The sequence below is a fragment of the Nycticebus coucang genome, chromosome 7 (assembly GCF_027406575.1).
Source record: "Nycticebus coucang isolate mNycCou1 chromosome 7, mNycCou1.pri, whole genome shotgun sequence".
NCBI classification, from domain to species: Eukaryota; Metazoa; Chordata; class Mammalia; order Primates; family Lorisidae; genus Nycticebus; species Nycticebus coucang.
In genome coordinates this window covers 128,257,722-128,285,174 of record NC_069786.1, presented here as the reverse complement: position 1 = coordinate 128,285,174, position 27,453 = coordinate 128,257,722, and the positions used below count along the sequence as shown (strand labels likewise).

The 27,453-nt window shown below is 53.8% G+C and overlaps 2 protein-coding genes and 1 pseudogene across 3 annotated transcripts; 2 read left to right on the top strand and 1 right to left on the bottom strand.

Moving 5' to 3' along the window:
• Positions 1-3,856: 3,856 nt before the first annotated feature.
• On the bottom strand, positions 3,857-8,142 carry B3GNT7 (UDP-GlcNAc:betaGal beta-1,3-N-acetylglucosaminyltransferase 7). 2 transcript variants are annotated; one of them, XM_053597124.1, is made up of 2 exons: positions 7,649-8,142; positions 3,857-5,961 (listed from the first exon to the last, which is right to left on the bottom strand). In XM_053597124.1, the coding sequence occupies exons 1-2, from the start codon at positions 7,657-7,659 to the stop codon at positions 4,776-4,778; spliced, it is 1,197 nt and encodes a 398-aa protein (XP_053453099.1). In that variant the 5' UTR covers positions 7,660-8,142; the 3' UTR covers positions 3,857-4,775. The 2 variants fall into 2 exon arrangements, with proteins under 2 accessions (XP_053453099.1, XP_053453100.1); XM_053597125.1 differs by lacking the exon at positions 7,649-8,142 and adding an exon at positions 6,147-7,287.
• Positions 8,143-10,647: 2,505 nt separating this feature from the next.
• LOC128590049 (non-structural maintenance of chromosomes element 1 homolog) lies at positions 10,648-12,464 on the top strand (annotated as a pseudogene).
• Positions 12,465-21,718: 9,254 nt separating this feature from the next.
• LOC128590050 (ubiquitin-60S ribosomal protein L40-like) lies at positions 21,719-22,199 on the top strand. Its single transcript, XM_053597128.1, has one exon. The coding sequence runs from the start codon at positions 21,732-21,734 to the stop codon at positions 22,116-22,118; it is 387 nt and encodes a 128-aa protein (XP_053453103.1). The 5' UTR covers positions 21,719-21,731; the 3' UTR covers positions 22,119-22,199.
• The last annotated feature ends 5,254 nt before the right edge of the window (positions 22,200-27,453 follow it).

Below are 27,453 nucleotides of genomic sequence, written 5' to 3'. Positions count from 1 at the left end.
ATACTACAACCAGTTCAAAGGAGATATCAAAATGCACAGATTTATACGGAGGGAAGGAATTGAATTGCAAACGGAGGCAAACTGGTTTTTCCACAGAGGAAGGGGGAGTCGGTCAGTAAGAGGTTCCATCTGACAAGACAATTTGCAAAGCCCTCAGAACCTGCAAAAGAGGCGCAAAACAGCTCCAGCACGAAGAACTGGCTGGAGGCACTCAGCTCCAGGCTGTGCTTTAGACAATGTGTAGTGTTTCATTGGCATGGAAAAGTTTTTCTTCACAATTGTTTAAATAACTATCTGGAAAAATTCACCTCTTACAGTGCTAATAATGCAGAGCTCCCCGTAAAACACCAAAATTTCAGTCACTCATGGCACGTAACGTTTTCCTATTCCCTGGGCTTTCATACAAACACATTTGTTACTAAGTCACTGTAATGAAAAAGGGAGGCTGGAAGCTCTTGGGAAACCGTAAGGTATGGGAGTTTGGAGTGCGGGGCACAGAGTTCAAATGGTGCCTGTCACACAATAGCTGTGGGATCCTTCTCTTGGGGACCTCCATTTCTTTCAGGATTTCAGAGGCTTCCCCCAGCTCCTTCTCAGTTTAGGTGCACAGAGGAAGTCACCTAAGAACAGGCTTTCTTTGAGAAGAGAATTCTTTGAGTGGTCTCCTTTAGTTATGTAAATGTAGCGGAGAGGCACCTATTGCCCCAAGGGAAGAGTGGAACTGGCCGTTTCTAGGGCTGACAAAGACTGCCCCTTCTCAAGGCCCCTTGGAATGTAGAGCTGGTTGCAGGGGAGAAGGCAATCCATTTTGCAAAGCCGGGGACTTTCAGGAGAAGAGTTAAGACCCAACCCTCCCAACTATTCCCCCAAATCAGGGTGGGGACTAAAATCATCTGTCAGGGAAGGCCTGGAATGTTGCTTCATTTGGGACAGAGAGAACCTAAGTGAGTTTGTGAGTTCCCCTAGCAGACTATGTAGCTGAATGGGACTCCCCAGACCTAGCACCCTTAGTATGGTGCTGCTCTTGAGGGAAAGATCGCTGAGCTCGTGAGGGTGACAGAAAGGATTCACAGGCTCCACTGCAGCCGCACAGTGAACCTAACACTTAAGACTGTGCGGGCCTAGTGTTCAACAGCGCCACTATGTGGAGAGAGATGAAACAACTGGAGATGGCTGTTCAGAGTCACCTCCAGAGAATAGTCTTTGGACTAGGGAAACCCCTAAGGTTCTTGGTCAGTTTGAGAGTGAGTAGGGTCCAAGAGGGTCATGTTGGATTTTTCTGTCAAGAAGGGCATATGATAGGTCGGGCACGGTGGCTCACGCCTGTAATCCTAGCACTCTGGGAGGCTGAGGCAGGTGGATTGCTTGATCTCTGGAGTTCAAGAGACCAGCCTGAGCAAGAATGTGACCCAGTCTAAAAATAGCCAGCTGCCTAGAGGCCTACAGCTCAAGCGGCTAGGGCACCAGCCACATACACTGGAGCTGGGTTCGAATCCACCCCGGGCAGCCAAAACAACAACTACAACCAAATTATAGCCGGGTGTTGTGGCGGGCGCTTGTAGCCCCAGCTACTTGGGAGGCTGAGGCAAGAGAAGATGGCGTAAGCCCAAGAGTTTGAGGTTGCTGTGAGCTGTGACGCCACGGTACTCTGCCAAGGGCAACAGCTTGAGACTCTGTCTCAACAACAACAACAAAAATAGCCAGGTGTTGTGGTGGGCGCCAGTAGTCCTAGCTATTCAGGAGGCTGAGGCAAAAAGAATTGCTTGAGCCAAAGAGTTTGAGGTTGCTGTGAGCTATGACGCCATAGCACTCTACCAAGGGCAACAAAGTAAGACTCTGTCTCCAAAAAAAAAAGGTACCACTTGATGTCAAAAGAAAGAATAAAAGAAAAAAAGGGCAAAAGGGCATGTGATGGATTTGAGTAATCAATGAGAAAAATTAAAATGTAACCATATTTGTACCCTGAGTTAAACTGATAATATACCCTAAGTGCTTATCACATTGCCAGGCATATCAAAAGTGGTCTGTCAAATGGTAATTGTTATGTCATTACCAGGAAGCAAGACTGTAAATGCCTGAATCATCTGGAATGACCTTTGTATCCACTGGGCCCAGCAGGAGCTATCCAGAGTGAACCTGAGAAAGAGCTCAGGAACCAAACCGGCAGTGGTCTCTCTGTGCCCTTTGATCACTACCATCCCTGCTCCGTCTCCTTGGACTTTCTGCATTTAGAATCAAATCCAAAGACCCTCCTGAACCCAGATGGCCTGATAACCGCCTGTGTCCAGCAGCCCTTCCATCTTTCTTCTGGGTATCCTTTGGCTGTTTTTTCCATCAGTGGACTGTGAGCTCTGGGCAAACAGAGGCCCTGGGGCCCTCTGTTCTCTGTAGCCCATGGCAGGGCCTGGCTTCTTTTTTTTTGTTTGTTTGTTTGAGATGGAGTCTCACTTTGTTGCCCTCAGTGGAGTGCTATGGTGTCACAGCTCACAGCAACCTCAAACTCTTGGGCTTAAGGGATCCTCCTCAGCCTCCCAAGTAGCTGGGACTATAGGCACCCATCACAACGCCTGGCTGTTTTTTTTTTTAAGAGATGAAGTCTCTCTCTGGCTCAAGCTGGTCTCAAACTCCTGAGCTGAGGCAATCCATACCTGCCTTAGCCTCCCAGAGTGCTAGGTTTATAGGTATGAGCCACCACACCCAGCCAGGGCTTGGCTTCTGTGGATGAGTGATGAATAAATAGGGCTGCTCAGAAGTGCCCTGAACTCGGTTTCACGCTCTGTTATTGTAATCTCAAAATTTGTACTGTCTTTTACTTTTATTCGAGATGGGGTCTCACACTTGTTCAGGCTGGTCTCAGAACTCCCGAGCTCACATTATCCTCCAGCATTAACCTCCCAGAGTGCTAGGATCACAGGTATGAGCCACCATGCCCAGCCTAAAATTCTTAATACTGTTTTAGAATCAGGGTCCTGCATTTTCATTTTGCACTAAGCTCTGCAAATTGTGTTGAGTAAGAGGGAGCTGTGGGAAGACCATGCTAGGGAGGGAGAAATAACAGCAGCATCATCCCTTTCTCCTTTCTCAGGGTTTGCACCAGGCAGCTAGGCCCAGCAAAGGCCTGCATCTGACTCCCCTTTGAGATGCCCCCAAGCTGGGTGCAGGCAGGGAGCTGCTGGCTTGCTTGCTACCACCCCAGTGACTATCCTCCTGGGTTAATTGCCTTCCCTTGGGTGTAAGCAGCTCAGGCCAAGGGCCCTCACATAGGGCAGTAACCCTCAGCTCTAGGCCCCACGGAGGGTTTCCCAGTTCATTAGAGAAGCATCAGGGAGCCCACCAACGCCTGAAGCCCCCCACCTAATCCCACCCAGCGAAATATTAGCCTTGTGGACAACTCTGGCCTTGCCCTTGACAAGAGTGGGAAGGCACTGGCCCACATTTGAGCTGGACCTCCGCTGTCCACCAGTACACAGGGGGCAGCTGGATGCCCTGTTAGCTCACAGGTCTCTCTCCTGCCACCCCACTTTAATCCTAGCACTCACCTTCCTCTAAATCCCTCCAGAGTCCTTTTGTACCCACCAGCCAAGACTAAGGAACAAACTGTCTTCAGAAACCTCTGGCAACCTGGGCCCCCGGTAGGTCCTGTGATGAAGCTGTAACAGGAAGTTTCACACTAGAAAAAAATCCAGTCCCATTTTATTGAGAAAATAGTTAATCCCTCCATCTTTACCAAGTGACTCCAGCCTGAGGTAGGAGGTAGCATCCTTTTGCACCCACCCCATGGGCCTAAGCCACCCCTTCACAGGGACATACACTGGCCTGCCAGGCCCTGGAGAAGCAATTAGGGAAGGCTCAGGGGGTGGGGGCTGGGGGGCAGCTGGAGTGAGGGAGAGGAAGGGGCGGGCTGGGAGAACACCATCACCTCCTGAGGTCTGGAGCCTTCTCCCTCCAAATTCTTCATAAATAAAACTTCACAGTAATAGAGGATGTCCACTTCCGGGGCCAAACAGGCAGCTTTCCAGCCAGGGAGTCAGGCCTCGGTAGGGCTGCAGGAGGGACCTTAGCTTCGGCTGGGGTCAGACAGCACTGTGACACTGGGGGGCAAGGGTGCTGCTCTTGTGCCCTGTCAGAGGTGGGGGGGCCCACACAGAGGTTCTGAGGCACACTGAGGTAGTCAGAGAGGCCGGTCTTGCTTCCAGTAGGTCAGTTCCTAGAAGCAGAGGCGAGCAGACTCCAAAAAGGCCTGGAGCCTGAGGAGAGCCTACTGAGGTGCCCTCGAGACTCTGGGGCATGAAATGCAGGGGACACCTGTGAGCCTGCACAGGGTTGAGCTTCTCCTGAAAGGGTCACTTGGTCCCTGGGGAGACTGAGGCATTTCATAGAAGGAGACTCTTGGCTATGAAGACAAGGGCAGCCTCAGATGCCTGGAGCCAGACCTAGCTCTGGTCCCTGAGCACAGGGTTCCTTCAGAGGCCACCAGGCCTCACCCTGGGTCAGAGGCCCAGGTCAGGAAGGCTGCAGGGCCCGTGTCCTTGCTCCTTGGGGGACTTCCAGTCTGGTAGCTCCAACTGTCTCCAGGCCTCATTTTCTGGGAATTATCTGAACAGGGAGGCCCCTCTTTGGCTAGCTGCACCCCACCACACCCAGTGGCATATAGGGCCCACACTTCCACCTTCCCAAAGGAACCAAGGGATCCACCTAGGCACTGCAGCTCCAGCCCTGATACCTTGGGGACTCAGAAGAGTGAGCCCTGGCCTGTCCTGGTGGCCCGGCTGGGGTCAGAGCACCTGGAGCTTACGGGAACAGGTAAGGTTGCCATGCACCAGACCCCACATGGCCAGCAGCTCGGGAGGCATCAGCTTGTGCACAACTAGCATGGAGCGGTAAAAGCATGGCTCCTTGTTCATGCGGCTATTGCGGTTTCGAGAAATGCCAAAAGTCTTGAAGCCCTCGTGGGCTGTGGGCCTCACTCCCAGCACCTCCAAGCACATGCCTAGGAAGACATCATCGATGGGATAGAGTTCTACTGTGTCACAGGCATGGTGCAGGCGCCGGGCCAGACCACCGGCCATGAGGAAGCCACCTCCACCAGCATACGGTGGGTAGCTGGCCTTGCTGTACAGGGCCGTGGGGATGTAGTACTTGTTATCCTTCCTGCGGATGGGCCGTGCGTGCTGCAGGACATCACCCACGAACAGGTCCTCCTGTGGCCTCCGGTCAGCCAGAAATTCGAGCAGGTTGGTGGGGTTGACAAAGACATCATCATCACCTTTGAAGACGAAGGGCACGTTGGGACAGTAGATGTCGAGCCACTTGAGGAAATGGATCTCCTTGAGGGTCAAATTGAAGAAGGTGTCGAGAAAGTCCCACTGCAGGATGTCGCTATAGAGGCGGTCCTCATAGGCTAGCAGCTGCTGGTAGTGGGTCCGCTCCTCCTGCTTGGAGGCCGTGCCCAGCAGGAACAGCGTGCGCACGGCACCGTGGCCCCCGCCTGCTGACTCCTGCTCACGGCCCCAGGTCTGGCGGATGGCCTCGCGGCGGTCATGCTGTGTGATGACCGACTTGATAACCACCAGCAGGTAGACATCGTCCCTGCACTTCTCTGGGTGGTTCAGTAGCATGGGGAAGTATCGGCAGTGGCGATACAAGAGAAACTGCCGAAACTGAGGCTCCAGGCCCTGGAACCAGGGCTGGTGGGTCAAGTTGCTATTGGCTGAGCAGTTAGTGGTGGTCACGTCCCAAGCCTGGGGACCCAGAGCGGCTGTGGGGTTGGGGGTGTCCACATCCTTCTCATTCTTCCAGAAGTTGTTGGAGTTCACCAATTGTCCGCTATCCTTCTCTGGCCCCAGGGTGGGTAGCGTGTGCTCCTGCAGAAACGGACCGGGAGTCAGACTGCGCTGGAATACTGTCACGGCCACAAGCAGGACCAGGGCAAGGCACACACTCCTGTAGACGGTTTTCTTCCTGTGGGGTGGGGGCAAGAGCAGATGAGAGGATGAGCCCAGGACTCTTCTGGCCACCTCCTGCAGAGGCTGGGTAGTCACAGACTCAAGTCCCAGAGCCCCTGAGTGGCCAGACGAGGGTCCTGCTTCCCCTCCCACCCTGACCCCTCCTCAAGGATCACTGTGGAATCAGGCTCTGCCACTTACATGCTGAATGACTTAGAGCGGGTCTCAACCTCTCCAAGCTGTGATTTCTTCTTCCCCCAAGTGAAGCCAAAACACAGCACTGGAGTGCTATATAAAGCACCACTCAGGCAGTGGGCACTGTCACCTCACCCTCAGTACCTCTGGCAGATACCTCTGCCCTGCTCCCTGCCCTGGCATGCCACTGGCTTTCCATCCCTGTACAACGCCAGTAATTATAGGCAGTGGTATCATTAGGTGATTGAACAGGGGTCACTGGGCGGGGCAGAGGTGGCGCTTTGCCCTCTCTGCAGCAGCAAGTTGGGGAGAAACTGGAGCCTGGGACTGTCCTCCTCCGTCCCCTCCCTTTCCTCCTACCCTGGGACCCAACAAGCTGCCCTGTGGTTGACACAGGCCTAAAAATGGAGTAAGCACACACCAGGTGACTATTGCCCCCTTATCTGCACCTTAACTTCCTCCACCCACTTAACATCCCACCAGGAGACATCAAGGCCCAGCTCCACTGCCCAGGAGGGAACACACTCAGAGCCCCACCTCCCAGGGACCCTCCCGGCCCAGGTATTCACAACACACTCATTTCTGAAGCAGAAATTAGAGCTCTTTGCCATGAGAAGTGCCACCCCAGCCCTCCCATAGCAGAACCCTTCTCAGTTCACCCTGTGGGGGCGGCCAGGATGCCTGCCTGTGTCTCCTCTGTGGAGACAGGAGACTGAGAGCTACCAGAAAAGGGCAAGTCAGCTGAGTGGTCCTGGAGGGCCGAGGGACAAGGGTTGGCCTAGCAGGATGGCCCTGACCTCCAAGCCAGGAAGAGCAGGGTGGCAGGGAGAGAGAAAGGGAGCTAGGGGAGACCCCTGGGCGGCCTGGGGGTGGGGGAGTCGGTCCAGGCAACCAGGTTGAATGGAGGCTGAGTCCCACATAGTGTCTTTTTTTCTAAGAGTCCCAAGGTATCCAGGCTTGGGGCTGAAGGAAGACCGGATCACCTCAGGTGCGGGCTGGGGGTGTGACCTCAGGCCTGACCCTCCCGGGGAGGGGAGCTGAATACTCGGGCTCCAGCCCTTCAATTCTGGAGGGTCCGGAGAAGTTCTTCGCCCCAGTTCGGGAGGCCGGGCAGGCAGGTCTGGGGTGCTCCCTGGGGGCTAGCCCCTCGGCAGCCTGCGCCCGCCCACCCATTTGTTAGAGAAAAGCCCAGCAGGGGGTCGAGGGGCCCTGGCCGGTGGAAGCCAGAGCTCCGGGGAAGGAGGACCCCGGGGAAGAGGAGAGGGTCGCCGGGACGCAGGAGGCCTCCGGGAGTCCCCGAGCCCGGCCAGAATGGGGACGGGACACGGCTGCCTCCGAGACTTCGAGCCCCAGCCGCCGGGGTCCTGGAGCGGGATCCGGGAGGCTGGAGAGTGAGCCCAGCCCGCCGCCCGCCCGCGCGCGTTCGGGCATCTCCTGCCGCCGCTGCGCGAGCCCGCCCAGCCCCGGGAAACTGAGGCCCGCCCGGCCGCGCCCCGGCCCCTACTCACCACAGAGACATGGCGGCCCGGGCTGGGCGGCGGAGCGGGGCGCGCGGCTCGCAGCTCTGGGCGCCGCGGCTCTGGACGGCCGGCGGGCGGCGGGCGGCGGGTGGGGGCAGAGGCCGGGCCGCGCCCCCGCCGCCACTTTCCTCCTCCCGGCGGCGGGGGGAGGGGCGGCAGGGGCGGCGGCGGCCCAGGTGCCTTAACCCCTTCGGCGCCCCCTGCCCTCCCCGCTGCCGACGGCTGGGAGCCACCCCGGTTCTCCCAGGCGGGACCCGAGGCTCTGTTTGCTCGCGGACGTGGGACCTTGGAGACCTCGAGGTTCACGTCCTTCTCCGGGAACGCCGGTCTCCATCCCCAGCGGAACCTTCCCGGGGGTCGGCCCCTCCTGAACCGTGCGGAGCCCGAACACCGTTCATCTCCACGCCCCCCGGGGCGTCGCGAGGCCCTCCTAGTTCCCTCCGGCCGGGTTCTGACTCCTGGCGGGCTGCGGGCAGGGCGTCCCCACCGGTGGCTTCCTCTACCTCTGAAGGCTTCCACCAGCAGCAGCCTGTTTGCCTCAGCCCAATCTCCTTTCTTTTCATCCACCAAAAAATATTTTATTCAAAGCCTTTTTGTCCCCAAGTCTTTATTAATGTACTTGTGTGTGCCAGGTCCACCTACAGTGGGAGGGGGGTGCACCTAGACATGGAACATGGAGGGGACATTCGGCTCAAGCAGGGTCCCATTTAGGTGACTTTGAAAGTCTCCAGTAAGTAAAAAGCCTTTGCTCAACCTGCTATCACTCAGATTGTTCTGGTCTTATTGCATGTTGATAATCTCAGTGCTGAGCACACAGTAGGACCTAAAAAATACCCATAGATTGGGTGCACTAGCTCACACCTGTAATCCTAGCGTTTTGGGAGGTCCCGGGGGAGTATCGCTTGAGCTCAGGAGTTCAAGACCAGCCTCAGCAACAGAGAGACCCTGGCTCTACTAAAAATAGAAAAACTGGCTGGGTGCCTGTAGCTCAGTGGCTAGGCACCAGCCACAGGCACTGGAGCTGGCAGGTTCGAACCCACCCCGGGTCTGCCAAACAACAATGACAACTGGGGGTGGCGCCTGTGGCTCAGTGAGTAGGGCGCTGGCCCCATATGCCGAGGGTGGCGGTTTCAAACCCAGCCCCGGCCAAACTGCAACAAAAAAATAGCTGGGCGTTGTGGCGGGCGCCTGTAGTCCCAGCTGCTCCGGAGGCTGAGGCAAGAGAATTGCCTAAGCCCAAGAGTTAGAGGTTGCTGTGAGCCGTGTGACGCCACGGCACTCTACCCGAGGGCGGTACAGTGAGACTCTGTGTCTCTACAAAAAAAAGCCCAATGACAACTGGAACCAAAAAATAGCTGGGCATTATGGTGGGCACCTGTAGTCCCAGCTACTTGGGTGGCTGAAGCAAGAGAATCACTTACACCCAAGAGTTTGAGGTTGTGAGTTGTGACACCATGGCAATCTACCCAGGGTGACATAGTGAGACTCTGTCTCAAAAAATTAATTAATTAATAAATAAAATAAAATGAAATAAAAATAGAAAAACTAGCTGGGTACCTGTTGTCCCACCTACTTGGGAGGATGAGGCAGGAAGATCGATTGAACCCAGTAGTTAGAGGTTGCTGTAAGCTAGGCTGACGCCATACCACTCTAGTCTAGGCAACAGAGTGCTAGCTGACTTAAAAAAAAAAAAAAAGTGCCCAGAGAGCTGAAAAGGAAGCATCTTGTGGTCCAATCATAACAGCTAACCATTGACTGAGTGGTTACAGTATGCCCAGCCTTGTTCTAGGCCCGTGCATGAATGACTCACTTAATCCTAGAGGCATGTACTATTATTATTCCTACTTTACAAAGGAGGAAATGGGGTGCAGAGACGGGACAGCCCACTGAGCTCAGTGAGTAGCTGGCACCTAGTTGGAAGCAAATCCAGGAGGCCTGCCTGGTGTGAGAGTGGGCCCTAAGTCCTTCCTCAAGCCCTTTCCCAGGTACAGCAGTGACAGGGACTCCCTTTCCTGCCCAGGGGCACACAAGGAGGCCCTAGTGGGTCTTTTTTTTTTTTTTTTTTTTTTAATTTGGCCGGGGCTGGGTTTGAACCCACCACCTCCAGCATATGGGACCGGCGCCCTACTCCTTGAGCCACAGGGGCCGCCCCCTAGTGGGTCTTATAACCCTGATGCTGGGGGTGAGAACCCCTTCAGACCATTCCTTAAGGCTTAAAGTCCCCTTGGAGGGGGGGGATAAACTTAAGGTGCAATAGAATGTTCTGGGATGTTGTAAGCACCAATCAGAGAATGTGGAGGACCCTCCAGGCAGAATTCCTGAGGAGAACCCTGGGGACAGAGCCCTTTGCAGTGGCCCTCCTAAAGTCCCAGAGCAGGTGGGGGACTTGCTGGCCTAGCTGCTTGCCTCTGAGGGCTATCCACAGCCCCTGAGGTCCCTGTGGCCCCTTTCTTCCCAGATCAGCCCTGGACAATCATTCCCACAGAGCACGAAGCACTTCACTCCACTGCCCAGGCTTCTGGGTTGTCTGTCCCCTGCAAGTGTGGCCTCGAGGAAGGGTTGTGGAGACTCTCCTGGCTTTGCACAAGGGATCCTTCAGGGAAGATCTAACCTGGCCTCACTACTGACCTCTGACCTGAGTGCTGAAGGGTCTTCTCAGGTGCCCAGTGAGGGGCAGACACAGCTGTCCCTGGGAAGGGGTTTTGAGTCTGTGTTTAGGGTTGGACCAGGGCCTTGCATTTCCTGGATGTCACTAGGGGCAGGTGGTTTACCCCCTTGAGACCTCAGTTTCCTGCCAGCACAGAGTCATGTGAGATGACACATATGAAGCACGTACACCCATGTCCCCTTCCCACTGAGATCAGGGGCGGCTGCTAGTGATGTTATGATCAGTGTTTGCCTTACCCCACAGGGCCCCAGAACGACAAGGGCTCAAGGAGGCTGTAATGGAGGGGAGCTGCCCAAGGTCAGTGGAGTGTTTGCCAGTGGTCAATTCAGATGAACAGGTTGTCATCACAGAATCATTTGATCTGTGTCTAGGTGGAACTCAGAATGGGAAAATGAATGATGAGTTCCCATGGTGGGGTGGGAGTGGGGTGTGTGGGAGCCTGGCCAGGCTCTGGCTGGCATAGTAACCCTGCACACCCCCCAATCCAGCTGGCGCCACCTGTCCCAGCCCTGAGGGCAGAGCCCAGCAGATTCCTGGGGAGGTTGCTCAGGCCTTCAGCAGGAAGACAGGTCAGTCTGCTGGAATCTGCCCCCTGCTCTGACTGCAGGCAGAGCCCAGAGGTGGATGGAAGTCACAGATCCAGAAGGAGGCTGGGGGTGTGCGGGGGTTGGGGGTCAGGGGGAGAGAAGGATGAGCTAGCTAGGTAGACTGAGGGAGGTGGGTTCTGTGTCCTTGTCACAAGTTTACTCCCTGAGTGCCTCAGGTTGCTGCCTAGGAAGAGGAAGCTTAGTGAGCTGGGATGTGGGAATATCCAAAGAAGGGCCCCCTTCCCCCACCTCACCCCTGCCCCGTCCTCTTAACCCTGCAGAATCGCCCTGCTGGTGACCACAGCTCAGACTTTTGCCAGGGACAAGAGCTTGCAGAGACCTGGGTTGGCATGGAGTGGGAAGTCCTCTGACCAGCCAGAGGATACACTGGGATCAAGGTGGGGGCTGACCTGGCCCAGAGGCCCTTGAAAGCAGATTATGAGGAACCTTGAGCACCTGGCAGAGAGGTAGAAAGTCGGCTGGCTATAATCATTTCAGCACATCGTGTGACGTTATGCTGTGTGAGAGTGTGTGTTAATTTTAGTGTCTGAAATACCCTGAACAGAAGTCTACACTCGAGGGGCAGCCACAGCTAATGCTTCAAATGTGGCTGTCTCTTCCGGTTGTTCTTGAGCACTGTGGTGGTTCCTTCAGATATGCAGAGCAGGACCAGGAAAATGGGCATCATGACTGATGTCCATAGGCGATTCCTCCAGCTGCTGCTGACTCATGGCATGCTGGAGGAATGGGAGATCGAGCGCTTGCAGAAGCACTGCTACAGGGCCCACGACCGCAACGCTACCGTGGAGAAGTTGGAGGACTTCATCAACAACATCAACAGCGTCTTGGAGTCCTTGTATATTGAGATAGAGAACGGGTTCACAGAAGATGATGGGAGACCCATTTATGCGCTGGTGAATCTTGCCACAACTTCCATTTCCAAAATGGCCACCGATTTTGCAGAGAATGAACTAGATCTTTTCAGGAAAGCTTTAGAACTGATAATTGATTCAGAAACTGGCTTTGCATCTTCCACAAACATTTTGAACCTGGTTGATCAACTTAAAGGCAAGAAGATGAGGAAGAAGGAAGCTGAGCAAGTGCTGCAGAAGTTTGTGCAGAACAAATGGCTGATTGAGAAGGAAGGGGAGTTTACCCTGCACACCCGGGCCATCCTGGAGACGGAGCAGCACATGCGGGGACACACCCCGATGCCGTGAAGATCTGCAGCATCTGCACAGCCTCCTCATCCAGGTCAGAGCTGCGAAACCTGCGGGATCAAGATGCACCTGCCTTGTGTGGCCAAGTAGTTCCAGTCGAATTCTGAGCCGCGCTGCCCTCACTGCAATGACTACTGGCCCCATGACATACCAGAAGTCTTCAACCCTGAGAAGGAGGGGGAAGCTGGTACCTCCAAATCGAACAAGAAGTCCTTGCGGTCCAGGCAGCATTAGCCGCTATGTGCCTGGGACAGCCTGACCACTCAGCCCTGCCTAGGAGAGGGCATGAGTATTTCACAGTTCACACAGAATTACCTCCCTTGTTCTTTGTATTCGTTATTAACAGCTTTGGAATAAAAGTGTTATAAGTTGCTGCAAAAAAAAAAAAAAATGTGCTGTCTACAGTCACAGCAGGGGATCTGTGAATTAGCACTGAAGCATCAGAAATCATTGTCTTTAGTGGAAGGAGTGTCTCTGGAGATGTGTGCCTGGCAAGAAACACTGCGAGTCCCCTCTGCTTGTGCCTGAATGAGTCCAGCAACCTAGCAGGGCACCCCTGGGTCTAGAACTTTCTTTCTCTGGGTGGCCGTGGGCCCTCCCACATAATGATTTGACCAGAGTGGATGGTCAGTATGCCCTTGAATTCACCCTGAGAGATTTCTTGAAAGGGTGGAGTGGGCTGGGCCTTCCCCGAGCTCGTGGCCTAGGCGGGATGTCTGTTTTTGTGCTTTGTGCTAAAAGCAGGCTTCAGTGGGGTATAGACTTTACTTCACTGTAACATATCACCTGGTGAGAAAGTGTGGGAGTAAGATCTACTGTTCTCAACTGCCTCTGGCCCTCAGAGGCCACCAATATCCACTGCAGAGAACCCATCCCATTGGGTAGGGCAGTGTTGAGGAGGCCTGGAGGCTCCCCAAGGCTTCTGAGTTAAGGACCTCCACACAAACCAGTGCTGGGATAGGACCTGGGTCTGGGGCCAGGGAAATGGAGTGGAGGATGAAAAGAGGGGAACACATTTCCCTGGAAGATGGAACCTCCCTTTGAGGTGAGGGAAGAGGAGGAGGAGGCAAGATGGGGCCAGCAGGAGATGAGGGATGGGAGAGTCTGGGAGGAAGGAGAGGACCATGTTCTCAAAGCCTGAGTAGTTGGCCGGGCGTGCTGGCTCACACCTGTAGTCCTCGCAGTCTGGGAGGCTGAGGCAGGTGGATTGCCTGAGCTCATAGGTTTGAGACCAGCCTGAGCAAGAGCAGGACCCTGTCTCTCAAAATAGCTGAGTGTTGTGGTGGGTGCCTATAGTCCCAGCTACTCTGGAGGCTAAGATAAGAGAATCACTTGAGCCCAAGAGTTTGAGGTTGCTGTGAGTCATGATGCCACAGTACTCTACCGAGGGTAACAGAGTGAGACTATGTCTCAAAAAAAAAAAAAAAGCCTGGGTGGTCTGGTTTAGAGTCTGGGAAGTCCCCTCACCCAAGAGAAGACTGGGCCCAAAAGAAGCACAGATCACAAGGATCTGAGCAGAAAATGGGAGGAAGTTAAAAAGGTTCCACATAGGATCCTTCCAGCAGCAAGCATCCTGTTGCAGGAGGAACCTGGGTCACCCTCTGTAGCCCAGTGCTGCCTAATAAAGCAACAAGCAAGAATGCAGGTGTTCAAGATGCAGATTCCAGGGCCTGCCTGCAGAGAGGCTGATGGAGCCCAGGAGACTGGATTCTCCCAAAGATTCCCACTCTTTCCCGTGAGCCTGGAGAGGAGGAGAACAGACGGGGAAGCAGGTCTGGAGGAAATTGGTGCCAGAGAGGGGGAGAATTGAGGAAGTTCAACTTTCCCACTGAAGTAGGTGACAGTTGAGGAAGCAGAAGTGGGTTTAGGAACATGAGAATAGTGCGAGAGGTGTCACAGACTCCTTGTGGGATCTGAGAAAGCCGGTGGGGGGAGGATAGGGGGGTCGGAGGGGACAATGAGGCATGTAGAAGGCCAGACATGGGTGGGTCTGGCACCTGGAAACCCAGGTGAGTGTCTCAGGCAGGGGTGGCCCAGGACTCTTCTGGTTGCAAGTTACAACAACCCAACTCGAAGTAGCTTGAGTCAAAGAAATTTGTTAGCTCATATAGCAACAGGACACCCCTGCCCCAGTCTGCCCATCCCTGACTCTTTCCTGTGGTCCACAGGCTTCTCCCATGTGGTGCAGGGGATAACTGGGCACAGATGACCTCAGGCTCACCTGGGGACCCTGGAGGACAGTGAGGCATTTCCCTTTCAGCTTCTAGGGAAGGACTCTCACTGGTCTCACTTCTCTCCTGTCCCCAAACCTGAGCCAATGATCGTGTCTCAGGGGTTTGGGTACCATGATTGGCCAGGCCTGGTTCATGTATCCCCTTCTGTGATTGAGACAGGGGCTTGAGATCAGCAGCCATGGGGGAACAGTCTGGAGGGGGCAAATCCCTCAAAGAAGCTGCTATTATCAAGAAAATCTAGCACCAGAGGATCCCTCAGCAGCCACAGAGATGCCTGGGCCAGGCCTCCCACTCATGCCAAGTCCCTGAGACTCTCAAGTTGTCCCCCAAAACATGCCGCTAGGGCCAAGAGCTGCAGGAGGAAGAAAGGGGTGGTAGAAACGATTCCATGAGCTCCTGACCAGAGCTGCAGCTGCTGCCTTTTTTTTTTTTTTGAGATAGAACCTCAAGCTATCACCCTGGGTAGAGTGCTGTGGCATCACAGCTCACAGCAACCTTAAACTCCTTGGCCTAAGTGACTGTCTTGCCACAACCTCCTGAGTAGCTGGGACTACAGGTGCCTGCCACAATGCCTGGCTTTTTTTTGGTTGTAGTTGTCATTGTTTGGCGGGCCTGGACTGAATTCAAACCTGCTAGCTGTGGTGTATGTGGCTGGCGCCTTAGCCACTTGAGCTACAGGTGCCACCCTCTTTTTTTTTTTTTTTGTAATGAGACGCAGTGTCACTCTCCTGCCCTGGGTAGAGTGCCAAGGCATCATAGCTCACAGCAACCTCAAACTCTTGGGCTCAAGCAATCTCTTGCCTCAGCTCCCAAGTAGCTGGGGCTACAGGTGCTCACTATGATGCCTGGCTAGTTGTTTCTATTTTTAGTAGAGACAGGCTCTTACTTTTGCTTAGGCTAGTTTCAAACTCCTGAGCTCAGGCAATCCACACACCTTGGCCTCCCAGAATGTTAGGATTACAGGTATGAGCCATCACACCCGGCCTGACCAACCCTTCTTTCCCCTGGGGTGGTGGGCACTGCTCCTTCTGGGCTGGGCAGCTCTCCGACCCCTTTTCTGTCCCTGGGAAGAAAATTAGCTAGCTAATGTGGGGGCAGCTGAGGCCACTCATAGCTTTGTGGGTCTTGGAGCCAGGCAGGAGGGGGTGGTGCTGGGCAGCCAGTGTTCAAAGAGGCTGAGGAGCCTGAGCCCAGCAGAGGGGGCTGGAAGGAGGGGCCAGCGCTCCCCAGTGTGAGCTGGACACGGGTGGCCAGGCTGTACCCCAGAGCCCTGTTGGCAGGGGCATCGGTGGCCACACTCACACAGACAAACACACATATATAGTCAAACACTCACTCACACAAAGACACATGGAGAATCACACAGGCACACATGTAGTCCACACACACTCAGGGACTCAGGGACACACAGACACACATTCAGACGGACACAAACGCCACCTGTACACAGAGGTCAGATATACAGATACATACAGTAGCATGCACCGAGACACATGACCTCATCCATGCACACTCATACACGGGCACACCTGTACACACACACACACACACACACACACACACACACACACACGATCCCTTTCCCAGGTGGGAGGGGCTTCTCTCAACCAGCCCATCTGCTGCCAGTGAAACCCCAGCTGGCAGGCCCTTAGGAGTGAGCTCAGGACCAGGCAAGTCCCTCTGACATCCATGAGCAGCCTTTTTTGATCCTTCCCAGGGCCTGAAGTCTGTAACCCCTCAACCCTGCCCACAGCCACAGAACACCACCGCCCCTCCCCAGCAACCCTGCCTGTCTCCTCTTCACCTCGAGCCCGGCTTCCTTCTAAAATGTGCTTCCCCACTCCTCCATCGGACCGAGTGAACGCCTGCTCATCTTTTAAAACTCATATCAAATGGCTCCTCCCTTGGGGTAGGGGCTCCGGCCCTTGGCTGGCATCAGTCCTGTCTGTTCCTCCTCCACCTGTCCTACACACTGGGCACAATTGAGAGCAGGGACAGGGCTTCCCATTTCCTGGGTGGCTGCACAACAGTGGCACTGAGGCCTGCGGGCTGAAGTACTGAGGGAATGAACTGTCATCACTAGCCTCCTGGAGGAGACCCTGGCAGGGAGGAGGGGCAGTCTTGCCTCGGCCATATTAGGAGGATGACAGGGTGTGCCCGCCCCAGTCTGCAAAGCCCCAGCCCCGCCCCCAGCATACCAGTTCAAACTCACTCTGTCATACATTGAAGCGAGGGTGGGCACTGTGCCCCTCATCCTGGACAGCTGGGCCCAGGCTGCACCCTCCCTCCAGGCCACCAATGACTCACATCCCGCCCGCCAGGCGGCCGGCACGGGTACACACAGCCTCCTTTCAGCCCCTTGGCCTCAAACACTAGCCTAGTCTTCCCTCTCTGGCACCTCCCCTCCCTAGTGAATTGCCTACCCTTCCAGGCTGGCCAGGCTAAGGCCGCTCAGAGGCCTCCTTCCTCTTCAGAGCACAGGGCTCCCTGTCTCTCATCATCCGGCTCCTGTCCAAGCCAACCCTGAATGGCTGCCTTTTCACGGACCAGACCCTGCCCAGGTGCATTCTGGGCAGCCCTGCTGGATAGCTTTCTGCCCATGGTCCTGCTGCCTGGAGAGCGAGTCCACTGAGGTGTGGGCTAGAGAGCAGGAGGAACCTAGGAGTAATTCCCAGAAGTCCACCCTAGGTCCTGGTCAAAGTTGTCCTCACACACATCCCCCTCACACATGCTGCTTCCCCAGTGACCTAAACTCGCCTGGCCAGACACCAAGTTATTATTAGTCCCATTTTACAGAAGAGAAAACTAAGGCTCAAAGAAAGGTCAGCCAGCTGGAGGGTGAGTGGCACCAGTTCCTGGGTCTATGTGGGGCTGGGACCTGGCATCCTATAAATGGGATTTTTTTTTTTTTTTTTTGAGACAGAGTCTCATTTTGTTACCCTCGGTAGAGTGCTGCAGCATCATAGCTCACAGCAACCTCAAACTCTTGAGTTTAAGTGATTCTTTTGCCTTAGCTTCCCAAGTAGCTAGGACTATAGGTGGCTACCACAACACATGACTATTTCTAGAGAGGGGTTCTCACTCTTGCTCAGGCTGGTCTCCAACTCCTGAGCTCAGGCAATCACCTGCCTCGGCCTCCCAGAGTGCTAGGATTACAGGTGTGAGCCACCACGTCCAGCCTAGAGTGGGATTAATGATGAGGTCTTGTGGGCACCTGTAGCACAGGCCCCACAGGAATCCACATGGGGGTATCACAAGTGATGACCCCAACATCAGTTCTGGATTTTTTTTTTTTGAGACAGAGCCTCAAGCTGTCACCCTGGGTAGAGTGCCATGGCATCACAGCTCACAGCAACCTCCAATTCCTGGTCTCAAGCGATTTTCCTGCCTCCACCTCCCAAGTACCTGGGACTACAGGTGCCTGCCATAACACCCGGCTATTTTTTGGTTGCAGCCGTCCTTGTTGTTTGGCGGGCCCAGGCTGGATTCGAACCCGCCAGCTCAGATGCTGCTTGAGCCACAGGGGCCGAGCCCAGTTCTGGGTTTATACCCAACACTCCTCCCCTTCTTTTAGTGGAGACTTCACTAGCCTCTGGGGTGGCCTCTTGACCAGGCTGGCCCCCAAAGACATGGGCCTGTGGCCTGAGCCAGGCCAGTCAGGGCCTTTCCTGGGGATTTTCAAAGGGAACTGGTCTCTGACCACCAGACCATCGGGGTTGCTACCGAATGTATGAGGGAAATGCTTTGCCACATGCACCCTGGGGCCCTATACTGCAGGAGAGGAGAATAAAACAAAAAGCAAAACAGAGAAACAGGAGTCTGAACAGGGCTGGAATCCTAGGTTCAGAGGCCCTGCAGTGGGCACATTAATGCCCTTTCCTCAAAGGCGTGCACACCCTCATCCCTGGAACCTCAGGGCAGAAGTGCCTTTGCCCATGTAATTCAGGTCACAACCGTTGAAATTGGAAGATGATTCTGAATTATCCAAGTGGGTGCAATCTAATCACATGGGCCCTGAAAGGCAAGGAACTTTCTCTGGCTGAAGGCAGAAGACATGCTCCCAAAGAGAAAGCCAGAGAGATTCTGGGCATGAGAGGGCTTTGACCACCTTTATTGGTTCCAAAATGTTGAGAGCCAAGGGCAGCCCTCAGCTGACACCAGCAAGGAAACGGGCATCTTAGTCCTCCAACCTCAAGGAACTGCATTCTGCCAGCACCTGGAAGAGCCTGGGACCAGGGTCTCCCTGGGACTCCCAGTAAGGGCCCATCTGGCTGACACCTTGTAAAATCCTAAGCAGAGAACCAGCCAAGCCAAGCCAGACTTCTTACCTGCAGAGACTGTAAGATGATAAATGTGTGCTGTTTTCAGCCACTGTATTTGTGGCAATTTGTTACACCAGGAGGCTAATAGCTAACATAGACCCACGAACTGGTGCCACCTGCCTCCCTGGTTTGGTTCCAGGAGTCAGTAATTTTTCATTTGTGGTTTTTGTCAACAACTAAAGATTCCAGAGTGATGCTGTTATTGTGATCTGTCTCCCACAAACAGCCTGGCCTCAGGGCTGGGGAGGGGACAGGGACACCCAGCACTGGAGGCAGCGCTTTGTCCAGCCACCACCACACAGGCCTGAGCACAGCAAAGGCTGTGGAGGGGGATAAGCCCTCTTGGAGCCATTGAAGGTTTGAGGTGCTTCTTCCAGAAGGCCCAGATCTGCCGCTTCTTCACCAAGATGGATATGCCCTCCCCCCCAGCAAGCCTGAGGTCACTGGGGAGAGAGCCAAGGTCTGAGAGGCGGGGAGAAGTGACCGGTCTGAGAGCCCACTACAGTGGCGTGGTCAGAGCATGCAAAGGTTGGCAGTGTCAACAGACAGAAAATCATGATTCAGAGGAAGACTGGTAGCACCACAGGACAGAAAAGGCTGGTGTCTTTGCTGAGTGAAGAGGTCCCCAGACAGAAAAAGAAGAAGACCCGAGGGGAGAAATGGGACAGAGAGTTCACAAAGGAGATGTGAAGCCAGCTCACCAATAGGCAAGAGAAACAGGAGGAGGTAGGAAGAAGGAAGGAAGCAGGGATGGGGGGAGAAAGAAAGAGAGAGAAATGCCCTTGGCACCAGAGTGGCAGGAGAGCACAGCATACTGATGCAAACGGTGCCCAGGCCTGCGTCCCACAGCTGTACCTGCCCCTCCACCTCCCCTGGAAAATCTCAAGGCACCATCAGCTTTTCACAGTCCCCCAGTCTCTAGTCTCCCCACATCTAGGCCCCGTGCCCTTTAGCAGCACCGATTGAGCAATAAGGGGACTTAGGTCTAGTGCCAGGCGCAGGAATAGAAATAAGCATTCCTGGGCTGGGTGAGTGGCTCACTCATGCCTGTAATCCTAGCACTCTGGGAGGCCGTGGTGGGAGGATCTCTTGAGCTCAGGAGTTTGAGACCAGCCTGGGCAACAGCAAGACCATAATGTCTCTATTAAAAATAGAAAAATTAGGGCGGCGCCTGTGGCTCAGTAGGTAAGGCGCCGGCCCCATATACCGAGGGTGGCAGGTTCAAACCCGGCCCCGGCCAAACTGCAACCAAAAAATAGCCGGGCGTTGTGGTGGGCGCCTGTAGTCCCAGCTACTCGGGAGGCTGAGGCAAGAGAATCGCTTAAGCCCAGGAGTTGGAGGTTGCTGTGAGCTGTGTGAGGCCATGGCACTCTACCGAGGGCCGTAAAGTGAGACTCTGTCTCTACAAAAAAAAAAAAAAAAAAAGAAAAATTAGGGCAGTGCCTGTGGCTCAGTGAGTAGGGCACTGGCCCCATATACCGAAGGTGGCGGGTTTGAACCCGGCCCTGGCCAAACCTCAATGAAAAAAACAGCCAGGCGTCTATAGTCCCAGCTACTTGGGAGGCTGAGGCAAGAGAATGCCTAAGCCCAAGAGCTGGAGGTTGCTGTGAGCTGTGACACCATGGCACTCTACCCGAGGGTGACAAAGTAAGACTCTGTCTCAAAAAAAAGAAAAGAAAAATTAGCTGGGCATTGTGGTGGGCACCTCTAGTCCCAGCTACTCGGGAGGCTGAGGCAGGAGGACTGCTTGAACCCAGAAGTTTGAGGTTGCTGTGAGCTAGGCTGATGCCTCTTCACTCTATCCTCAGGCAACAGAGTGAGACTGTCTCAAAAAAAAAAAGAAAGAAAGAAAAGAAATGGACATTTCTTAGATGTGACACCAAAAGCATGATTCATAAATGAGAAAAAAGTGATAAACTAAACTTCATCAAAATTAAGAACTTCTGCTCTTTGAAAGACATTTGAAAAGGAATGAAAAGACAGCCATAGACAGGGAGAAACTATTTGCAAAGCACATGTCTAATAAAGGATTCATATCAAAAATATATAAATAACTCTTAAATGTGGGCATTGGAGGTTGCTGTGTGCAGTGTGACGCCATGGCACTCTACTGAGGGCGATAAAGTAAGATTCTTGTCTCTACAAAAAAAAAAAAAAAAGAGTAAAGAAAGAGGGTGGCGCCTGTGGCTCAGTGAGTAGGGCACTGGCCCCATATACGGAGGGTAGCGGGTTCAAACCCAGCCCCAGCCAAACTGCAACAAAAAAATAGCCAGGTGTTGTGGCAGGCATCTGTAATCCCAGCTACTCGGGAGGCTGAGGCAAGAGAATTTTCTAAGCCCAAGAGCTGGAGGTTGCTGTGAGCTGTGATGCCATGGTACTCTACCGAGGGCAACAAAGTGAGACTCTATCTCAAAAAAAAAAAAAAAAAAGAAGAAGAAACAAAGAAAGAAAATAACCCTTTGAAAAAAATGAACACAAGATTCGAATGGTCATCTCACTACAGAAAATGTATGGATGGCAATGAAAAGATGCCCAACATCATTAGTCATTAGGAAAATGTGAATTAAAACCACAGTGAAAAACCACTACACGTTTATTGGAGGATCTGAATTAAAAGGATGAACCATAACAAGTGTTGATGAGGATGTGGGGCAACTGGAACTCCGACATGCTGCTGCTGGTGGGAATGTAAACTGGTACAACTTTGGAAGCCAGTTGGGCAATTTCTCTAAGAGTTAAACACATATTTACCACAGGATCCAGCCATTCTACTCCTAAGGATTTACCAAAGAGAAACAAAATGTATGTTCACACAAAGATGTGCACAGGAATGTTTATAGCAGCTTTATTTGTAGCAGCCAAATATGCCAGTGGTGGCACATCTGTACAATGGAATACTAATGCTGACAAAAATGACTAACTTACCAGTACATGCCACAATGGGAATGACTCTCGAAATAATTATTCTGAAAGAAAGAAGCTAGATCTGAATGAGGCAACCGAGCTTGTCGGTGACTGCGGCCGTGCGGCAGACACAGAGATGCAGATCTTTGTGAAGACCCTGACGGGCAAGACCATCACCCTTGAGGTCAAGCCCAGTGACACCATTGAGAATGTCAAAGCCAAAATCCAAGGTAAGGAGGGCATTCCACCTGACCAGCAGTGTCTGATATTTGCAGGCAAACAGTTTGAGGATGGCCACACTCTTTCAGATTACAACATTCAGAAAGAGTCTACCCTGCACCTGGTGCTTTGTCTGAGAGGTGGCATCATTGAGCCTTCCCTCTGCCAGCTTGCCCAGAAGTACAACTGTGACAAGATGATCGGCCGCAAATGTTATGCTCGCTTGCACCCCCGTGCTGTCAACTGCCGCAAGAAGAAGTGTGACCACACCAACAATCTGCGCCCCAAGAAGAAGGTCAAATAAGGCCCTTTCTCCACAGGGCAGCCTCCTGCCCAATCCCCATGGCCCTGGAGCCTCAATAAAGTTACCCTTTCATTGACTGGAGCAGTAAAAAAAAAAAAAAAAAAGAAGCTAGATCTACTGTGTGATTATGTTACATGTATAGAAATCTAAAAAATGCTAATCTATCATGACAGAAAGATGATAGAGCTGGGGTGAGGTGGAAAGACGGGATGAGAGTGTGTTCCCTATGTTTATTGTCGTGATGAATTCATGGGTGTTTACGTAAGTCAGAATTTATCATGTTGCATGTATGCCCTAAACATATTGAGTTGATTGCTATCAGTTATACCTCAATCTAGATGCTAAAAAAAAGATGGTGCCTGTGGCTCAAAGGAGTAGGGCACCAGCCCCATATGCCGGAGGTGACGGGTTCAAACCCAGCTCCAAAAACTGCAAAAAAAAAAAATGATTAGTACACAAGTGCTTCCCTAGGAGAGTTTATGGTATGCCGAGGAGACATCTAGGCCTAGCAGGGCTGCAGCCAAGGATGACCCCACAGAGTGGGGAGCTCAGGACGAGAGCCCCTGTATTAAGACCTGAGCCCTAAGCTGGGCGTGGTTGCTCATGCCTGTAATCCTAGCACTCTGGGAGACTGTGGTGGGTGGATTTCTTTTTTTGTGTGTGGAGACAGAGTTTCACTTTATTGACCTCGGTAGAGTGCCATGGCGTCACACAGCTCACAGCAACCCCAACTCCTGGGCTTAGGTGATTCTCTTGCCTCAGCCTCCCGAGTAGCTGGGACTACAGGTGCCCGCCACAACGCCCGGCTATTTTTTTGTTGCAGTTTGGCGGGGGCCGGGTTTGAACCTGCCACCCTCGGTATATGGGGCCGGCGCCCTGCTCACTGAGCCACAGGTGCCGCCCGTGGGTGGATTTCTTGAGCTCATGAGTTCAAGACCAGCCTGAGCAAAAGCGAGACCTCGTCTCTCCCAAAAATAGAAAAACTAAGGCAAGAGGATCACTTGAGCCCAAGAGTTGGAGGTTGCTGTGAGCTGTGATGCCATGGTACTCTACCCAGCAAAAGCTTGAGACTCTGTCTCAAAAAAGAAGACCTGAGCCCTGATCTGCAACATGTGGCCAGGTAGCATTGCCATCACCCCCTTGGAGATGCCAGCGCCCAGGTCCCCTTGGCCCTGCCCAGGTGATGTACACTCATGCAAGTTTGAGCAGGCGAGGCTTGGCAACCATAGCTCAGTGAGTAGGGCGCCAGCCACACGCACTGATGATGGCGGGTTCAAGCCCTGCCCCGGCCTGCTAAACAACGACAACTGCAACCGAAATATAGCCGGGCATTGTGGCGGGCGCCTGTAGTCCCAGTTACTTGGGAGGCTGAGGCAAGAGAATTGCTTAAGCCCAAGAGCTTGACGCCAGGGCACTCTCCCAAGGGTGACATAGTGAGACTCTATCTCAAAAAAAAAAAAAAAAAAAAAATGTTTGAGCAGGTGTCAGGCCCGACAGGACTCGTGGACCCTTTTAGAGCTCCCCAGCAAGGAGTGCACAGCATGTCCATGCCCCGATAGGAACTAGGAAGACCTGGGCCAGCTGGAGGCAGGGAGCAGGCAGCAAAGGCCCCCTGGGGAGCTGAGGTCCCAGCAGAGGTGAGGTTGAGTGGGTGGGGAGGAGCAGGCAGAGACCTAGGCATATGGGGGTGGAGGACATGGGTTGGGGAAGTGGAGACAGGGGTTGGAGCCAGGAGAAACTTGACCCTGCCTCACCAGAGGGCTAAGCCCTCCCCAGAGGCCCATACTGGTCTCAGCTTGGCCCCCACCTCTGGGCACTCCATGACCCAAGTCTGAGCCCCCTCCTTGGCCTGGTCGTAGAGTTTCCTTCCCTCCTCTCAAGTGAAGGGGCCTTGCCCTGCTGGCACCCCACTGCAGCACCTGGTCCCAGCACAGAGCAGAACCTCAGAAACAGGCATTCTCTACTCCGAAGTGACAGTGCAGACACACAATATGGTAACACTGAAGGGGTCCAGCCCCTGCCTCTCCAGGAGACCTAGTTAAACTTCTCAGGGCAAACACACCCAGCTGCTCTGCCAGGGGTCAGCCATCGGCCCCAGGGACAGGTGACAATATGCTGCTTTCTGCAGCTGGGAGGTGAGAGATGCCGGCCGGAGGTGAAAGGTACCAGGGGAAGGCTGTGAGAGATGAGCAGGTGTGACAGGGGCTGGGGGTGGCCCTTGGCCACTCTGGCATTGCCAAAAGAAGTAAAAGTGTTTGTGGCCAGCAGGCACAAAGGACCGCATGTGCAGGGGAAGGCGTTGGGGTGCAGGCGGCCCCACTCAGGCCCTTGGCTGCAGAGGGTGGAAGGATGCTCCCGGGCCAGCCTCAGGGGGTCTGGACCAGCCGGGGGAGGAGCCCTGGTGCCAATCTTCCTGCCCCTCCGTGAGCTAAGCCTGCTTTGGGAGGGTGAAACCCCACACCCGGTGCTGCCTGACCAAGGAAGTTCCCTGTGGGCAGCGAGGCCCCTGACACTGGAGGGGGGGACTTGCCCACTTCCAGAGGAGAAGCGACAGGGCCAGGGAAGCCATGTCTCTGGGTACCTGCACCGTATTTCTGAGCGGCAGCAACTTTCCCCACCCTGCCCCCTGTCCCACGTGAAACAGGGAGGGCAGATGCGGGTGGAATCATCCCTTCTTTGCCGTTCATCCCCAGCTGGAAGCTTCCTCTCTCAGACTGGGTCTCTGGCCATTTCAGTCCAGTCATGGACCAAAATTCTGAATTGCACTTTGGATTTGCTCCTGAAATCATATTGGTTTAAGGCCGGGTTCAGACCCATGATGCCACTTGCTTCTGAGAATTTAGGAGCCAGTGGCACCAGGACAGAAGGAAGAACAGAGGCTCAGCCCTCTCCTCCTCTCTGCTCAGCCCCTTGTGTTTCTGGGTGGGGCCCCCGTACTCTAGTCTCCTCTCCCCACGCTGCCATCTGGCTGGAGCAGAGCTGGGAGGTCCCCAGTAACACTGGGTATGAGAGGGGCACTAGTGGGAAGAAGGCCATTGATGGGCTGAGGGGTAGGAGTGTTAGGAGTGTTTTCAGAGCCAGAGGACCCAAGATTCTGGAGAGTGGGATGAGGATCCTTCCTTAACATGGGAGGTGACAGCAGGTACGGGGGTGGCCACTGACAATGGATGTAGGAGGACCAACAGAGGAGAAAAGAAAAACCCGAAGCTGGGTTTGCTGCTGAGGCCATAGGAGCCCCACAAAACAGAAGGGAGTGCGGACGTGTGGGGACAGGCCTCAGAGAGAGAACCGAGGCTTGTCTTACCAGTGACAGGCTGTAGCTCGTGCTGTGTCTCCATGGCCCTGCAAGGCAGTGAGGTTCTATGCTGCGTCTGCCTGGTTCAGAGATCTGCTTTGGTGTCTGACCCCCACAGACCAAGTGGGGGGTAGGTGAGGGCAGAGGGACAGGCCAGTGTGGCAGGCTGTGAGGGCCTGGGCCCAGAGACAGTGCTGTGAGCCAGAGCTGCCCCTTGTGGGCCAGAAACTTCAGCATTTCAGTGCCTGCCTGTCCTCATCTTCGGCCACTGGTCACATTCCAGCAGAGAATTTTCTCATTAGCCAAACCACTGAGCACGAAAACACTAGTGGTCTATTTCATCCCTGGGCTGGATTGAGTTTTGAGAAGTTTTATCTAACAAGCACAATGACCTTAAACTTGGAGGTCCAGTTTGTTTGGCCTGCTGCCTCCTGTGTCTTATGGTGACCTTAAAATCCTGACACACTGGGTCTCATTCACCACCTGAGCCAAGAACAGACTCTGGACCTCCATCCAGGCTCTGCTGCTATCAATGTCTGTCCAACGTTATTCCCTTGCTAGATTCCCCAACCACAGGCCACATGGTCACCTCTTTTGTTCCTTCATAGTCTTGCATTCATACACAGCACTGAGGGAACACTCACTATCTTGACATTAAAACAAAGGTGGAAACGTTGAAAGAATGAAAGGTGGGTGCTCTTGAACCAGAGGGACCCTGCTGGATGACAGTTTCCCTGTAAGGACCTGAGCTGCTGTGTCCGCCCACACTTCCTGGTGGTAGGGTAGACTGCATGTGTGTGTGGGGGTGGGGGTGGGGGGCTGGCTAAGTGATGAACTAGCGTTACAGACTCTGATTTAAGGTGAGTTTGGAAGGAGATGGCAGAACAATGTTGCATGTGGAACTGGAGGAGCAATCCCAAGTCTGAGTGACTGGGGTTGGTGTTGCTAGGAAGGGACACCCAACCTGAAGTATCATTTAAAAAATGAGGCAGGGATTTATTGGCTCACTCAAGCAGAACATGGCAGGGTGTTTCTGGAAACACTTGGAACCAGAGGTGCCACCTGGTAATGCCCCTCTGCCTCTTCTTGAATGGTGGCTCTTTCCTCCTTCTCCATGGCTCCTCCAGAGATGGGGGGTGGTGAGGTGGTGGTGGCTGCCACCACTGATCATCTCAGCTTTGCCATGGGGAGGGAATGTGTCCCCCCGACTCCTGTCCAATCCCCCAGGGCAGGATCTGATTGGTGTGTGGCCCCAGCCAACCTCCCCTGCCTACCCCAAGCTAGGCACTCCCATTTGGACCACCTGGTGAGAAAGCAGGTGGGGAGGGGAGAGGCCCCCCAGCTGGAGGGAGGTCAGCCCAGCAGCACCCACTGTTCACCACTCAGGAATCTCAGGAGAACATCATGTGACCCTGATGTCTTAGCTCATCTTCCAGGTGGTGTATAAGGCTACTCTACTCGTTGTCTCAAGGTGACCTCCTTTGTGGCCTGCAGAAATGCCATATTGGTGGCAGCCCCCCTTGCCTGCGGTACTCCTATTCTCCTTGAAGCCTTCATGTTGAGAATGGTCCCTTCCTCCGTTCTTCCCCTCTCTGTTGCTGGGCCTCTGTCTCACCTCTGGTGGGTGGAGGGAGGGGTGGGCCCTGCCTGGCTCTGCCTTCCTTGCTGTGATGGGGGCACTCACTGTGGGATTTTCTAGCATCCCCAGACTCCCTGCCCCTGAAGTATGAGAGATACAACCACATAGCCATTCAGAGAGCCAGCTCCCTGACCCTTACTGTTTCCAGGGTCCCGGCAAAAAGCTCGGAAACTTTCTCTCTTTTGGTTAGTTTTGTGTTTTTCTTTTCTTTTCTGTTTTGTTTTTTTTTGTTTTTTTGAGACTGGGTCTCACTGTCATCCTCAGTAGAGTGCTGTGGCATCACAGCTCACAGCAACCTCAAACTCTTGGGCTTAAACAATTCTCTTGCCTTGGCCTCCTAAGTAGCTGGGACTACAGGCACCTGCCACAATGCCTGGCTGTTTTTTGGTTGTAGTTGTCAT